Below are 16,239 nucleotides of genomic sequence, written 5' to 3' on the forward strand. Positions count from 1 at the left end.
TCCTGGCCACACAGGTTGTGGGCCAACATCCCCGCCCCCGTGCCACCGGAAGCCACAGCGCCCCGCGCACCGCTGACCGAAGCTCCTGCAGCGTCCCTGCCGGCCCCACCCGCCCACACACCCCGAGTTATGTTGGGTCGCCCTAGCTTTTTGCTTTTTCCGGAGCGTTCTCAGACCTGGCCTCGCAGGGTGCTGGCTTCTCGAGGCGCCCAGCCGGCCAGCGGGGACGGTGGGGGGGGACTGTCCCCCATGCTGGGTCTCTGTGTGCCTCCTGCTACCTGACTCGGGGCAGGAGTGCGCGCCCGTGGAGAACGCATCCTTCCCCACAGGGTCCCGGCGGTGCAGTGTTCTGTGCCTGCAGAGGCCGGGTGGACCAGAGTCGGTCACCTTTTATTGTAATAGTTACGTCTTTTTTGGTTTTATTTTTTGAGACAGGGTCTCACTGTGTGGTTCAGGCTGCCCTTGAGCTCACCATATAGCCCAAGCTGGTCTCGAACCTGAGGAGGTTTCCTCTGGACACCAGCTGGGGCGGGGAGGGGCGTGGCTGCGAGGGAGCGGCAGAGGCGGCCCTGCAGGGTTCTGTGTTGGGGAGGTCAGCCAGTCACGTCCCCTCCCCTCTCACGGCTGCTGGGGGATTAGTGAGGAGCACAGGGGAGGCTGGGTTTGGGGGTGAGAGGACCTCAGCAGGGACTCCAGGAGCTGCACACTAGAGAGACGTGGTCCCAGAGGCTCCCCCAGGTGGCACCGGCCCTGCCATGCGGACCTTTGAGGCCAGATGCTCTGTAGGGGCTGCATGATGTCACCCTGGCCGAGGTCACACAAGGTCACACAGCTCATTGGCCGACTCAGCATGGGAAGGAGGGAGAGGTGTGATCTGAGCCCTGGTGTCCTTCCAGGGACAGTGGGAGCCTACCGCCTGGGGGTTCTTGTGAAGAGCAGGGAGCACATTCATCTCCCCGCAAGCCCATTCTGCAGATGAGAAAACCAAGGTTTAGAGAGGGAAATGGTTTTCCTGAGGACACACAGCCACTAAACTCGGGCTAGGTCTGAGCCAGGTAGTCTAGGGTAGCCCCAGAGCCTGTGCCCCTAAACTCCGGTGGTGCCGTTATTATCAGTAGTACTGGTATTACGGCATTACTGTTTTTTGAGACAGGGTTCCGCTGTGTCTCCCAGGCTGCCTTGACCTCCCTGCGTAGCCCAGGCTGGCCCTGTCCACTGCCAGCTTCCCTCCGTGCTGCTGTGGGATTCCACCTTGGGTCTCGTGGGCACTGGGTGTCTAAGCTGTGACGACTTTTGCAGTGTGGCTTCCCCAAGTGGCGTGGGCACAGCCACTACCAAGACACCCCTCACCCCCACCACGACGCGGGGAGCAGATTCCAGCTCCGTCGCACCCCTCCGCAGTGCCGCGTCCTGTCCTCGTTCGTTCGTTCGTTCGTTCATTCGCTCGTTCCCCCGTGCATTCCTGCCCCCGACAAGCCTATGCTGAGCTGTCCGGGTGCCTGGCTGCCCTTGTTCTGGGGACGCAGAAGCTTCTGTACCTGGTGGGATTGAATTCTGGGGACAGCTCTGTGTGGCAGGTACTGTCCTGCCTGCCTTTACAGACAGGGAAACTGAGGCACAAGGAGCTCAGGGGCACCCCTCAGTCACACAGAGGGAGATGGGAGATGGTGGCCGTGGAGGTGGTTCTGGAGGGAACCGTGGCCTGGTTCCGGCTTGTCCTGATTTCAGTGCTTCTCAGAGCAGACGCTGGTTTGCTTTGTGGTTAGGCAAAGGCTGTTTGGGCAGAGGCTGCCGCAGGAGTTTGTGCAGCTTGGTCCGGCTTTTGGTTCTTGGCTCCCTGTGAAGCCGTGCCTGGTCCTCCTGGAGATGCAGGGTGAGGGGAAGGCAGGGGGCCTCGGGGCAGAGAGTGGTATCCACTTAGCCTGGAACCAGCTCGCAGGCAGTGGCAGCCGAGTGCCAGGGAGCCAGCACCGTCACAGACCCTCCTGTCCCAGGGCAGAGAGGGCAGAGAACGTGTCCTGCTGGGAGGGTGAACCCCGAGCCTCCAGGGCATGGCAGGGGTGCCAAGGGGGCAGTGGGAGGATGCGGCCAGTGCCATCTCATGCCAGGGTGCCTGGTATGGAGCTGGTGCCTGGGACTGTTCACTGGGGGGCGTGGTCCCGGTTGCCCGGCCTGGGTGGGCCGGCTGTGGGGTGGGAGGGCAGGAGGGGTGCCAGGGCCACCTCCCGAGCTAAAGGCACTCTTGTGTTTTCTCTTGCAGTTACCGAGAAGGAGGTGCAGCAGTGGTGAGTAGCTGCCGTCCCCTCCGCACTGCCCCCTCTCTCCCCCCTCCTGCCCGGGCTGGGGGCTCTGTGCTGGACGCGGTGGGCAGGCCGGGTGCCTGTGATGGGGGGGCCCTCGGCTGGGTGCCCTCAGCCTCTGCTTTCAAAGGAACTCGTTGGGGGCTGGGACTGCTTCCTCCTGTGACCTTGAAAAATCGCTTTCCCTCTCTGCCTCCGTTGCCTCTTTTGTAAAATGATCGCTTAGACCAGATCAGGGCTGGCAGATGGGTTTCCTCCGGACTCCAGCTGTGGGCATCCACAGTGGCTGCCTGGCGGCTGGCTGTGTTAGGAAGGGTTCTGAGGTTGGAAGGATGAGCTCTGTGATGGATTAGTGATGCCTGCTCCTGGCAGGGGGACGGGGTGGCTTGTGTGTCACTGTGACTCGGGCAGTAGGGAAGACCTGACCTCCTCCTCCGGGAAGCCATCCTAGATTTCCACCCTGGTGTTTTCTCCCCTTCCCCATGCATTGAGCAGCCATGGGAGTCTTTGTCTGGCTTCTGTGAGGCCCCACCCTGGACCATGGGTGAAGTCTTCACCCTCAGCTCCGTTATGTGGTTCCTAGACGTTGCTCAGTGCAGCCCTGCTGGCCCTGCCAGCCGCACTGCCCCGCCTCCCCCGTGGAGCTCCATCCCCAGCCCTTTTTGTACTTCTTGTTTTGAGACAGGGTCTCACTAAGTCACTAAGTTGCCCAGGTGGGGCTGGAACTTGTCATCCTCCTGCCTCGGCCTCCCTGTGTTGGGACTACAGGAATGCAGGTGACAGCCAAATTCCCTGTGCCCTTTTACCTTTGCCCTCTGGCCAGCCTTAATTATTCTTCTCCCGTGAACTGGAACTCTTTGGTCCCTCCTCCCTGTCTGCTTCTGCGCCTTCCCCTTAGGCCCCTCCCGGGACCTCCAGCCTGGCGGGCAGGGTTGTGGGGTGAGGGTGGTGTGTATCTCGTACCTCTCACTGACCTGCACTCTCCCCTGACAGCCTGGGACCCCCGGCCTCTCTCTGCCTCCCCACAGCTGCCCTTGGTGCCTTTGACACATGATCTGGTTGACTCCTGGGAGCCATCCTGGGTGGACGTGGCCTCCCCCCGCCATGTCCGATGAGGACACTGAGACTCCGAGGTGTCCCCGGGTCTGTGCCTGGGAGGGGATAGGGCTGGGGTGATGTGAGGTGGGGGGCTCCAGACCTGGGCTCTTACGTCAGTGTGGGTATTTGAGTGACAGGTGAAGGATGCAGCAGAGGCTTCCTGGAGCCGTGAGCAGGCCCAGCACCCCCTAAGGAGTCCTGGACACGGCAGGCAGTGGTCAGTGTCACTGGGAGGGCACGAGACAGCCATGAGCCAGGCGTGGTGGTGCAGACCTGTAGTCCCAGTGCGTGAGGGACTGAGGCCGGAGGGTTACCAAGAGTTCAAGGGCAGCCTGGGCTACATATCAAGACTCTGTCTTAAACAAAACAAAATAAAACAAAACAAAACAAAACAAAACAAAACAAAATAGACACATGCGAGCTGTCCCATCCTCATGGTGGCCCCAGAATTTAAAGGCGGAGAAGTTGAATCTGGCTCACGGCTTGGGGGTGTTCAGTCAATGGACAGCTGGCTCGAAGGCAGAAAGGTATGGCGGCAGGGCTTGGTGGAGGAAGGCAGCTCGCGTCACGGTGACCGGGAGGCAGAGAGAGAAGGGAGGGGCCGTGGGCAAGAACCTACCCTTCCAGCTCACATCTCAGTGACCACTCCACCCAGGCCCTGCCTCCTAACGGGAGGCAGTATGGCGCCCCCACACTCCAGTTGCCTTTCAAAGCCTGGCCTCTGACCACATGAGCCTTCTGGGGGGAGAGTCTAGTTCTAAGACATAACACACCTCACAGCCCCGCTAGGTGGTTAAATGGTGGCCTCCTTGCCCTCTCTGTTCCCTCCGTGCCCCTGGTAGACATTATGAATGGATCACAGAGCACAGAGCTGGGGTCTGTCTCCTCCAAGCTGCAGCCACACCGAGCGAACCTAGTCACTGTCCCTTGGCTGGCCTGAGCCTGGCCCCGTGACCTGGGACTGTAGCACCGGCCTTCGGGGTAGAGGCTGGGTCCTCAGGCCACTGTCCCCTTAGCCCTTTGTGCAAGAGCAAGCCGGGCAGCACTTGGCCACTGTAACACCCCTGATGTCAGCCTCTCCCTTGGAAAAGTTGAGGTTCCTGATCCCAGCCCATGGGTGGGTAGCTGACACATCAGGGGTGGGCGAGGGAAACAGGGACCGGCAGAGGTGTGGGGGTCCCCTTTGGGCATCCAAGGGAGAGCTTTTGGGGTGGCCTTGGGTGGTGGCCTCCTGCTTAGAGTCCGTTTGTGGCCCCCAGGGGGTGGGCGGTGGGATTGTAGATTGTGGGTCCTTTTCGTCTGCTCATATTTTCTGTTTTCCAAATTCTCTTCCTTGGATAATAACCAAACACCCCAGCAGAATAAGGCAGGCAGTGGGTGGCAGCAGAAGGATCCTACAGGCGCCTGGGCGGGGCCAGCTGGCCCATCCCACGCAAGGGAGGGCCACGAGGAGGGCTCCCATCACGTCCTCTGCCTCCCCCCGTGGGCGGTGCTTGCTGGTCCCTAGAGCAGGGCCCTGCGGCAAGTCCCAGGAGTGGCCCCGTTTTACAGATGGAGAAACAGAGGCTCAGAGAAGGGGAGACGCTCACCCAGGCCACACAGCGCTGTGGGATGCTGAAGCCCCGGGGGGCGGGGGGGGGGCGGCTGGGAGCGGGAGGAGGCCTCCCACAGTGAGTTCTGGGAGGGGACTGAGGGGAGAGATGGCAGGGATCCGTCTGCCACCACCACGCTGCCCTCCCAGCTGTGCCCACCGCCTCGCTGCAGCCTGGGGTGCTGCTTTATTATTCCCCACGGCTCCCCTTTCCCACCTCTGGTGCCGGCACAGCAGGAACGCAGCTGCCGCATTGTCCTTGACGGGAGAGGGAGGGGAGACGGAGCCGCGGGCTGCTCTCCCGCCGCGCCCCTGCCGCTGAGCTCCAAGGTCCCTGCAGGCTGGGGCTTGTGGGGCACGAGCAAGGCGGTGCTGGTGCTGGCGCTGGTGCGGGGCCCGAAGGAACCAGAGGCCTCGTAGGAACGGGACCTGGTGTCCCCACGAGCACACACACCTGCATTCACTCATCCGCTCCTTGCTGAGCACCTGCTGTGTGCCGGGCCAGTGCTGGCGGCTGGGACATCGGAGACCCAGGCTACGAGGTGCAGGGGGTCCCCCTGGGGGTGCAGGTGGGCAGCCGGCCTAGGCCTGCAGGGGGCTGGGGGCAGGAGCGGGGACAGGAGGCGGGATTCGCAAATGGCAGCCAGCCTTGGTGTTCTCGGAGCGGCAGATCTCCCTTCCCTCCCTTGCAGTGGGGTGTAAGCAGGTAGCTGTGGGCGCTGGGTTTCCTCTCACCCCCTCGCCCATCTGCAGAGCAGCCTGCGTACCCACCACTGGGCTGCAGCTGCGGGCCTGGGCCTGCCTCGCCTCCCCCGGAGGGGTCCAAGGGCCTCTCTCCCTTCTCAGGGGTCTCTGGTGGGGGCATTACGATGGCCGTAACGAAGGGCCCCTGGCCTGGCCGCTCCCTTCCGCTGCTCGCTGAAACTTCGGTCTGAGGTTGGGGCCTGCGTGGGACACCCCCGGGCTCATCGGTCCTCCAGGGCCTGGAGATTCAGGGGCTGGGCCCGAGATCTCAACCTGAACCCTACCTGGTCACGCTGCGGCACCAGGCTGCCCCTCATGTCCGCTCTGCCCCTCCCCTTGGCCTGACCTGGGCCAGCAAGGTGCAGAGTGAAGCAGGAGGCGCTGGCAACAGCTGGCCCCCGGGCCCCGGCCCTGCCCCCGAGCCCACTTCCGGCCACGTGGCTGTGACGCTGGCTGAGGACTACTGTGTCGTAGCACAACTGGACTGTCCCTGCCTCGATGGCCCAGGCGGTGCCTCAGGGACACAGGTCAGTCTCAGCACTGTGAGAGGTGCCCCTCACGCCCCGTCCAGCCCAGGGCGCCGAGAGTGTGCCCTGGTCTTTGGGCCCCGGGCCTGGAGGCAGTGATGCTGTGGGGGTGAGGGGAAGGGAAGGGGCAGGCTGAGCAGGAGAAACGGCCACAAGGAGGCCCTGAACCAGCAGGGGCGCAGTTCCCCCATCCCTGAGGCGGGTGTCAGGGCCCTCACCTCCCAGGTCTGTGGGTAGCTGGAGGCTGGGGACACTGCTGCCGTATAACGCACAGTGTCCCTGCGATAGAGGGTGGTCTGTCCCCAAGTGTCAAGTGTGGGGTGGGGTGGGGAGCAGGGGGCAAGGCGCTGTGGGGCAGGGCTTGTGCAGGATCCTGGCCCAGTGCAACAGGTTAGGGCCGTGTGCCGCCCTGGGCCCCTGGCAGCGTGTTCCACAGGGGCAGGAGGAGGCGGCTGGCGGGCTGGGGCCTGCCCCGGGCTGGAGAGGGAGGGAGTCACATCTCCCTGTCACCCAGGATCAGGTTCCCTGGCACCATCTGTGTCCTGAGGTGGCAGCTCCCTTGGTGGCCCCCGCTGTGGGAGGGGTGCGGTTGTTTTGGGACTGCCCCTCTGCCAGCCCTGGATGCATGGCTTGAACCTCTGAATTACATGGAGGGAGGCATGGCGTCTGCAGGGTGATTAGAGGTCTGGGGGCGCCAGGTGGGGAGCTGCAGCACGTCCCTCTCGCTCTGCTCCAGCCTGGGCAGGTGCCTCCCCCCCACCGCTCCGGGATGAACAATGGGTTACATAATGTTTGGGTACCTCAGCTTGCCTACGTTGCATGGGGGTGGAGCAGCCCGGCTTGCACGGTGGAGGGGGGAGCCGGAGCCTTGGATCTGAGCCCTGTTTCTGTTGCAGACTTGCTGTGTGACCTTGGGCTGTACTTGCTCCCTCTCTGGGCCTGCAGCAGCCCATCCGTACACACAGATGCTTTTCTAACCGTGCCCAGGAGCTCTGGGGCCCAGGCCAGGGTCTGCAGGCCCGGGCTGGGCCCTTGCTTTCTCTGCCCTACCTGGTGGTTTGCGTGAGTGCATTTTCTAGGCCTACGTTGTTCAGGCCACATGTGGGGCACCCTGGCATAGGGGCATCCAGGAGCTCAAACTCCAGGGAGGGCACCTGTGATAGTGTGGTCCCCGCCGGGCACAGAGGATACCCCGGAGGTCTGGATCAGGGGCCTGACTGACTCCCTGGAGGAAGCAGCTGCTGAGCAGGTGATGGTGAGCGGGGTTTGTTCAGGTTGGCTGCCTGGGTCGCAGTAAGGGACAGAGATTGGGCTGAAACTCCCAGTGCCCCTGGACCAGAGGCAGTGAGCAGGGGAGGGGTTCATGGATGGGAAATTACCAAGAGGAGCGAGGCACGGTGTGGCACACTTGTCATCCCAGCACTCTGGGAGGCTGAGGCAGGAGGACTACAAGCTCCAGCCCAACCTGGGCAATTTATGGAGACCCTGTCTCAAAATAAAAAAGGGCAGAGGATGTAGCTTAGTGTGAATCACCTGGGTACCACAGAGAGGGAGAGAGAGAGAGAGAGAGAGAGAGAGAGAGAGAGAGAGAGGAACACCAGGAGGGTGGGGAGTCACCAGGCCGACAGGCTGCTCACGGAGGCAGGACCAGGACCTTCCGTTCAGGAGATGAGGAATTTGATCAGCGTCGCCTGAGTGAGCAGGACCGCTGCTGCAGTGGGGCCGGGCGGGCTGGCGATGGGGTGGCCGGTGCCTCGAAGTGGAGAAGAGGTCACAGGGAGCTCGAGGGCTGGGGGAGGGGCTTCTGGACCCCGCTGGGGGTGCTAGGGCTGTGGGCCCTGGAGGCTGCCCCCACCGCCAGCCCTCGGGAGTTGCTCAGCGGCTGTGTCTGCCTTCCTGGGAGTGACCCGGAGCCGGCTGCAGGACCCGGGAGACGCCGCCAAGCGCCTTTTATCTTCATTGTTTTTAACAGCCTTTTAAGATCCTCTGAGTAAGGCAAACCGCAGTGGCAGAGAGGTTAGAAGGGCCATGAGGACCAGACGAGATGGCGGCACACATGTGCAGTCCCAGCACTTGGGAGCCCGGGGCAGGAGGATGGCTGAGAATTCCAGACCAGCCTGAGCTACGTAGCAGGACACAGTCTCAAAACAAAGAAGGGCTGTAGGAACACAGAGGGAAGCAGGCGTGGTAGTGCACGTCTATAATCCCAGCACTCGGGAGGCTGAGGCAGGAGGATCGGTTCAAGTTTGAGACCAGCCTGGGCTACAGAGTAAGCTCAAGGCTAGCCTGAACTGCATAGTGAGACTGTCTCAAAAAGATACACACACACAAAAAGGAACACAGCCGGGGTAAATCCACCCTCCTGGCCTCCAGGGTCTGGTGGAGTCCTGGCACAGGGCATGTCTCCACCCTCTGCCCGGTCCATCCTGGCCAGGTGCCCTGGGGTCATGGAACAGATCTTATCCTTCAAACTCTGCTCATTGGCCCAGCAAGGGAAGCCGCGGCGGCAACTTCAAGGGAAAGCTGGGGGGGGGGGGCTGGGTCCCTTCCTCTTGCTGTGGGAGGGGAGAGGAGCACGGAGCACACTGCTTGGTGTTACTGTCCCTGGCTCTGTCCTGCTCTGTGTCCTCCGGTGTGGGAGCTACGGCAACCCCAGTAGACCCTGAGGTGAGCTGAAAACATCATATGGGGATGAAGCTGGGACCTCTCTGAGCCTCTGGGTCCTCCTCTGTGGGGTCGTTGGGGACATTGTTGTGAGCCGAGGTTACGATGGAACAAGGACAGCTGGACAGCTGAGTGCAGAGCCAGGCACAGGTTGTCCTCAGCCTGCTCCAGGGGGCCCACAGGCACTGCCTGGAACCTGCCTAGTTTGGACATCTGGCCTTGGTCACTCACGCTTACCTGGCCCTCAGCAGCCTGTGTGGCTCTGTCCATTCTGGTCCTTTAGGTCTGAGAGGATTCTCCCACAATCCTCTCCGGTGATGGCCGGATGAGTGGAATCTCCCCACGGTCACAGCTGACAGTGTAGAAGTTAGCGATCTGGTCTTCTAACTATCGGGACCCTTCATTTCCCACCTTCTGTCCCCACCTCTGATGCCCCCAGGCTAGGGGGACTCGGGAATGACTTGTGCTTTCTGAGCCTCAGTTTCCACATATTTAAAATGGGCTTCGTGGTCGTATCTTACTCCTTGGGCTGTTGCCATCATTCAGTGAGTAGGATACGCCGAGTTCCCCGCCATGACTGGCCCGGTGGAGGTCACACCGGGCGCTGATGAGGGCAGAGCCCCCGGCTCCCCGCGGTGGAAGGACTTGTCCTGGGAGGAGTGTGTGCCCACCGAGGGAGAGGGGCACACACAGGAAACAGCACACATTTAAGTTCACAGCGCTGAAGGGCGGGCATTAATGACAGGGTGGGGCAGTGCAGTGGCTCAAGTCATGCTTTTTCAAACGTGTGGTCCTGGGGGCCCACGCACCATCTCCCCAGCTCCCACAGATGCTCATGATAAATGGCCATGACTTTTCCTAAGTGCAGAAATGGGGTTTCAGAGAGGTGAAGCCATTTGCCCCAGGCTGTCCACTAAGGAGTGGCAGAGTTGGACTGGGATGCGGACGCAGGGCCGCGTGCTGGGCACTGGGGTGGAGCGGACAAGTCCAGGTGGATGCACCGGGGCTGGAGCTGGCTGGGAGGGGCGCGTGTCCACGTAGGGCCGGGGGCCACTCGGGCGGCTCTGGTGCCCTGGGGTGCAAGGAGTGCGGTGTGGAACTCTAGGGTTACTTTTTAGCCCTGGTGTGGAGCCAGGCAGCACTCTGGACGCAGTGTCCGTGGACCCCCGCTGACTCCCCTTCCTTATGCTGACGAGGCTCAGAGAGGTGGTGTCACTTGTCTCGGGTCACACAGGGATGGGCGCACGCCTATGGTGGCCGAGTGTGTGTGACTCTGTCTCTGGAGTCACTCTGAGCTGGGATCACCAATCTCCTGGGCCCTAGGCAGGTGCTCCCCACAGTGACACGGTCCTTTCACCCTGTCCCTGCCCCTGCCCAGGTACAAGGGCTTCATCAAGGACTGCCCCAGCGGGCAGCTGGACGCCGCCGGCTTCCAGAAGATCTACAAGCAGTTCTTCCCGTTCGGGGACCCCACCAAGTTCGCCACGTTCGTCTTTAACGTCTTTGATGAGAACAAGGTGAGCTGAGCAGGGCGTGGATGGACGTCGACGGGTGAGCTCTGAGCCGCGGCGTCTCCAGGGACAATGCGCATGGGCCGGGGATGTACAGATGCGCGCGCACCTGGCAGGCAGGGCTACCCCGCACATGCGCACGGGCCAACACCCGCGTGCTCGCATGCAGACATATACAGATGCGTGCACACATGCATGAACACTCTCGTGCACGCGTGCACAGCCGCACATGTAATGTGTACTCTGCCCCCCCCCCCAGTGGACAAGCATGTAAACACTGAATTTCCCCGTATGTACAAACGGCGATCCCTCCCGAATCAGGAGCAGGATTAACCGTCATTATTGGCGTTTTCTGAACGTTCACTACCTGACCAGTCCTCAACATGAGCTACAATTAGTGGGCCCTCACACATACCTGTGGGATTGTACCTGGTATTCTGGCTTGAACCACATCCCCAGCCCTTTTTATTTTTTTTTATTATGAGACAAGGTCTCACTAAGTCCCTAAGTTGCCCAGGCTGGCTTCAAACTTGTAGTCCTCCTGCCTCAGCCTCCTAGAGTACCAGGATGACAGGCATGGGTTACCGCCCCCGGCCAGGGGCAGGTACTTTTCATTCCCCCATTTTGTGGATGAGGCAACTGAGGCTCAGACAGTGGGCGTTTTCCCAGGTGCCAGCACTGCCGTGGGCCCCAGCTTCCTCCCTAGGTGCCCCAGGGTGGGGTCACCCTCTGTCTCTGTCCCCTCATCCTTCACTCTGCCTGTCGGTCATGAGCATCCTATGCCTGCTGCCCTTGTCACGCCCCTCCAAGATCTGTCCCGACCCCGTGGTCTGGTGCTGACCCACTCCGTCCCCTCTGCCTCTTCAGGACGGGCGGATCGAGTTCTCCGAGTTCATCCAGGCGCTCTCGGTGACCTCGAGGGGAACCCTGGATGAGAAGCTGCGATGTAAGTGCTGTCCCTCCCTCCAGGGCCTAGGTGGGCAGTGGCAGGTGGTCCGAGGGCAGAGGGAGGCAGCCCTGGGGGACCAGAAGCAGGGGGAATAGGGTGGCTTTCAGGCAGGTGGAGACTTGGGGCAGCGGGCATGTGGGGTGGGCTCAGAGGCCCCAGCTCCACGCTTCATCTGCCTCTTTGGTGGCCACTGTTTTGACTACTGATTTCACTCAGTCATTCAACAAACAGGGAAGGAGTGTGACTTCAAGTTTGGCGTCAGGCAGGAAGTCAGGGAGCGCCTGGGCTCAGGGTCCCTGTTCTTGGGGATGGCCGTCAGAATCCCCACAGGCCTCTGAGGCCAGGCCCCAGCTTCGCGCCTCCACACTGTACACCACTTATTTGCTTGAATGTTATTCCAGCCCTAGTCCCGATGGTGCGGGGCATGCGTGTCCATTGCTGGGCACTGAGGTGTAGAGCGCAGGGGCCTCGGGGGCCTCCCACCGCCCTGGCCAGGGTCGCACAGCCCCGGCTGCTTGATTACAGGGGCCTTCAAGCTCTATGACTTGGACAACGACGGCTACATCACCAGGAACGAGATGCTGGATATCGTGGACGCAATCTACCAGATGGTGGTGAGGGGCCCGTGGGGGGCATTGAGCTGGTGGCCCGTGTGGCCCGTGGGGAGTCCCTTCGGGCTGGCGATCGGCTGGGGACAGAGTGGGCCTAGTGAGGGCCGGGGCGCTCTGGACATCGCTGGGGCAGGGTAGACAGTGGGGCGCAGCGGGGCAATGTTCAGGGTAGTGGGGGAGGGGGGGGAGGGGGAGTCGGGTCCCGGCTGGACCAGGCCAGGCCGCAGCCTCGAGCCCGGAGCCAGAGTGCTGCGCCGCCCTGCAGGGGAACACCGTGGAGCTGCCCGAGGAGGAGAACACGCCCGAGAAGAGGGTGGACCGGATCTTTGCCATGATGGACAAGGTAGCCGGGCCCCACTGGGAGGGGGAGGGCGTGGGGGCGGGGAGCAGGGGCCTGGCTTGGCTTTACCACTGACCCCCAGGGGACCGGCTAGAGGCATGGCTACGAACTGGAAGCCACTTTCATCCAGTGTGCAGACTTCTAAGTTTACCCGTGAGGTCCTTGGCCTTTCTTTCCTTTTTTTTTTTTTTTTTTGTTTTGTTTTTTGAGATGTGTCTTGCTATGTAGCCCAGGCTGGCCTTGAACTTGCAGTAATCCTCCTACCTCAGCCTCCCCGGAATGCTGGGATTACAGGTGTGCGCCACCGTGGCTGGCCTATTTATTTACTTTTTTTTTGCTGGGGACCTCTTTGGCATTTTGGAGAGATCTAGGGACTCCTCAGAATAAAAGCTTTCACCGCAGAAGATAAAATCCAGAGGATCAGAAGGGAAGGTGCTTATTTTGGACTGCAGCTGTCAAAGTGTGTTTTATAAAGACTCTGTGTGACGCAGCAGCTCACGAGCTTCAGATCCACACATTAAACAATAAAATGTGGCAGCGGCTCAGGGCCGGGGTGCGGCTTGCCGGGCACTGTGGGGAAGTATTCCGGGCTGTGACACTCCGTCCTTCAGAGCTGTGGTGTCGGCAGCAACCGGGATGTGTTAGGAAGAGGCTGCAGTCACAGGTCCCGCTGGGGTGGGGTGGGGGTGTCACCCAGAGGCACACAGAAGGGACAGCTGCTTTTCGGCTAAGCCCTAGCAAAAGGAAAATCTGGATTTTTCCAATCGATGTTCACAGACCCGCTGAATTCTATCTACAGACCTGATTTGAGAAGCCAGCCAATCCTCCCATCCATCTGTCTGTCAGTCCATCTGTCCTCCACCCTCCTCCCCATGCTGGTGATCAAACCTGGGCCTCGGACACACAGCCCCCTCACTACCACTGAGCTGCATCCCCAGCTCCAAACTTTTTTTTTTTTTAAATGAGAATAAGGCTTTTAAACGTAAATTAACTTAGAAATCCTAGCGGCCAGGCAGCCAGGGCTGGGTGCCTTCAGTAACAGAATACAAATCTCTGGCTGAAGGCTTCTTGTGCCTTCTGGTGGGGTACAGGTGCCAGCCCTGAAAGCCGGAGCCCAAGGCCGGCACTTTCTTAATTAAAAATGAGAGATTAGCGCCCTCGAGGGGGCCGCCTGAGCCGGTCTCCCGGCGGTAATCAGGTTTATGCCGGGGCCGCAGAGAAGCCGTAGCAGCCTTTCATGGTGGATTCGAGGGTGCTCCTTGCCAGAGCGATGATGGGTTTTGAACGAACACCCTCAAATCCCCCGACTTCGGAAAACAGTGCTGACCCTGGAGCCCCGCCTTGCTGGGGCAGGCATCTGCCTTCCCAGCTCCCAGCTGGGGAATCCTGGGTGAGGCTGGCTTCTGTACCCTCCCAAAGTGACCTCGGAAATGCAAGCGCTCCTCGCCCTTGGGACAGACCACAATTTACGCAGGCAGAGCGGCGGTACAAAGCACAGAGCCGTGGGGCTCCTGGTTTGCCAAGCGTGGAGCTCCCCACACCCCAGTCTCCCCACACCCCAGTCTCCCCACCAGGCCTCTTCCGGGCTGGGGTCCGGAGACAGGGCCGCAGAGAGGGTCTTTGCTGTCCTCAGCAGGCCGTGAACACCAAGCCCGCCTGAGCCCCTGTCCCCTGCCTTCCTCACCCGATGCCGGGAGTCCTGCGGGGTTCCAGGCCGGGGCTGGGCTCACCAGAAACCGGCCTCCTGGGAGGCCGGGGTCTCCTGCTTCAGCCGCCTCTCTCTGCCCACAGAACGCGGACGGGAAGCTGACGCTGCAGGAGTTCCAGGAGGGGTCCAAGGCGGACCCCTCCATCGTGCAAGCGCTGTCCCTCTACGACGGGCTGGTATAGTCCAGGGCCCAGAGCTGGGGTGAGTCGGGGACCTGGCCACGGCGCACCTGGGTTGGGCGGCAAAGAGCCTGGCTGTGCAGGGGCACTTGGGGTCTGCACTTGGGGCAGGGCTGGAGGGGGAGCCCTAGGGGGCCCAGGTCGGCCTGCATCCCTCTGTCTTTATCATTTTGCGTTCTCTGATTCAACCCCGGGTTTGCCTGCAGATGAGCTGTCCTGGCTCGAAGGTGCCTTGAGCCGGGATGAAGACCCGGTCTCCCAGCTGTGTGCTTCACGGCTCAGCTGCGGCTCCTGCGTTGCCCTGGGTGGATGTGTGTGGGAGGAGCGCGGCCCCGCTAGAGACTGCCGCTGCTCATAAAGGTTCCCTCCTTCCTGCTGCTCATCTTCCCTTTCCTCTTCCGGGTCAAGTCTTCTATGCTGGCCAGGGGCGCTGATGGCAGTGAACCCCAAGGCCCTGGCTTTTTTTTTTTATCGTTTTGAGGCAGGGTCTTCCTATGCAGTTCAGGCTGGCCTTGAGCTCACTTTTGTAGCCCAGGCTGCTCTCAAACTTGCAACGATCCTCCTGCCTCAGCCTCCCGTGTGCTGGGCTCACAGGCATGCGGCACCATGCCCGGCTGTGTCATGCCCTGTCTTGCTATGAACATCTCTGTGTCTGGGTGAATGACTGTGTCTGTCCTGCTGGTGGTGGAGACCACTAGGAAGTGGCTCTGAGTCGGATTTAAAGTGAACCAGTTGGCTCCCCTTGTGTACTTGTGAGCATGCCCAAGGCCCGGGCCCCTGGTCTGGAGAAGGGCAGCGGACTCATAGTAGGTGAACCTCTGTGAGTCACTGGTCCCGGCTGAGGCCTGCAGTGGCCTGTCAAGCCAGGACGCCTCAAAGGACAAGATAAGGACACAGCTGAGGGTGCCTGGCCTCAACCCCAGTTAGCTAAAAGGAGACTGCAGCTGCAGGCTCCACACTCCTACAACGAGTGTCAACCTGGAGATAAGAGAGTCTCTGAATTAGCATACCTTACTACCTGGGGAAGTCTTTGAACTGTCTCCCAAGGTTCTGCTTCGATTCCTGCGTTTTCTTCAGTATGTCCCTCCTTTGTCAGAAAACCAAATAAATACGGGCCGCCCAGAGAAGTTCTTTGTCTCAGCCCCCAGAGAACCTCGAATTCTGTTAGAGGGTTTTGACCCTCCTGGAGCCCTAACCCACACCACTTGACTCTTCTATTTAATCCTTCATCGTTGCACTCGGGGGATGGCGGCCAGATCAGTCCGCAATAACTAAGTCATAATATTAGCCTGCTGCGCCGGTGCCGAGCTAAGGCAGAATTTCTGGGACACAGGATTTGTGTCTGCTCAGCGGTGGGAGCTGCTAGCAAAGTTTTCCAAGGGTCAGTGGCACCTTATATCCCTGAGGGTCGCGACAGAGGTCCACTTTTCCCACATTCTTGCTGGCATTGGCCCCCTCCGTTCTGGTGGGTGTGTAGTGACCGGTTGTGGTCGTTTTACTTCGCTGGTCTCTAAGAGTTTGATGAAGGGGAGCCCTTGGTCCTGGGTATATCGTCTATCTGATCTACTTTTTCTAAGTGCTGTGGTCACTCTACAGCTGAGTGTTCCGTGAGCACAAAGCAGCAGCTTAGCGGCCCAGAACCCAGGTCGCTTCTGAGGCTGCGGTTATGCTGTCAAAGTGTGACCAGCTGCCCTAACTTGCCCAGGAGCCCTCTGGATTTAGCACTGAAAGTCCTCTACCCCAGGCTGACTGGAAAAATCAGCAGCTGTTGGTCAGGGCTGCAGTTTTATCTGAAGGCTTCGCTGGTGTGAGGGGGCCCACTTTGAGCTCACTCATGCGATGTGGCAGCCGTGGTCCCTCTGCACGGGATGTTCCACGCAAATTTTCTCAGGGCTGGGCTGCTGCCATGGGGCGAGCTTCCCTAGAGAGGGAGAGGGAACCCAAGGTGAAAGGCGGAGTCTTTTGCTGTTTTGTTTTATTTGAGACAGGATCTCACTCTGTAATTCAGGCTGGCCTT

General features: G+C 60.6%; 1 protein-coding gene across 1 annotated transcript in view; it reads left to right on the forward strand.

Annotated features, from left to right (window-relative positions):
- Positions 1 to 1,799: 1,799 nt before the first annotated feature.
- The window catches only part of Ncs1 (neuronal calcium sensor 1), a gene marked incomplete in the record, with an annotated part of 20,407 nt that continues 5,967 nt past the window's right edge, over positions 1,800 to 16,239 (forward strand). The window contains 7 exon segments of the mRNA XM_005408341.2: positions 1,800 to 1,873; positions 2,261 to 2,285; positions 10,303 to 10,441; positions 11,303 to 11,381; positions 11,910 to 11,998; positions 12,261 to 12,338; positions 14,127 to 14,244. Of these exon segments, the coding sequence (XP_005408398.1) occupies positions 1,867 to 1,873; positions 2,261 to 2,285; positions 10,303 to 10,441; positions 11,303 to 11,381; positions 11,910 to 11,998; positions 12,261 to 12,338; positions 14,127 to 14,225 (516 nt within the window).

This window comes from Chinchilla lanigera, unplaced genomic scaffold (assembly GCF_000276665.1).
Source record: "Chinchilla lanigera isolate Chin_1 unplaced genomic scaffold, ChiLan1.0 scaffold00112, whole genome shotgun sequence".
In the NCBI taxonomy this organism is placed as follows: domain Eukaryota; kingdom Metazoa; phylum Chordata; class Mammalia; order Rodentia; family Chinchillidae; genus Chinchilla; species Chinchilla lanigera.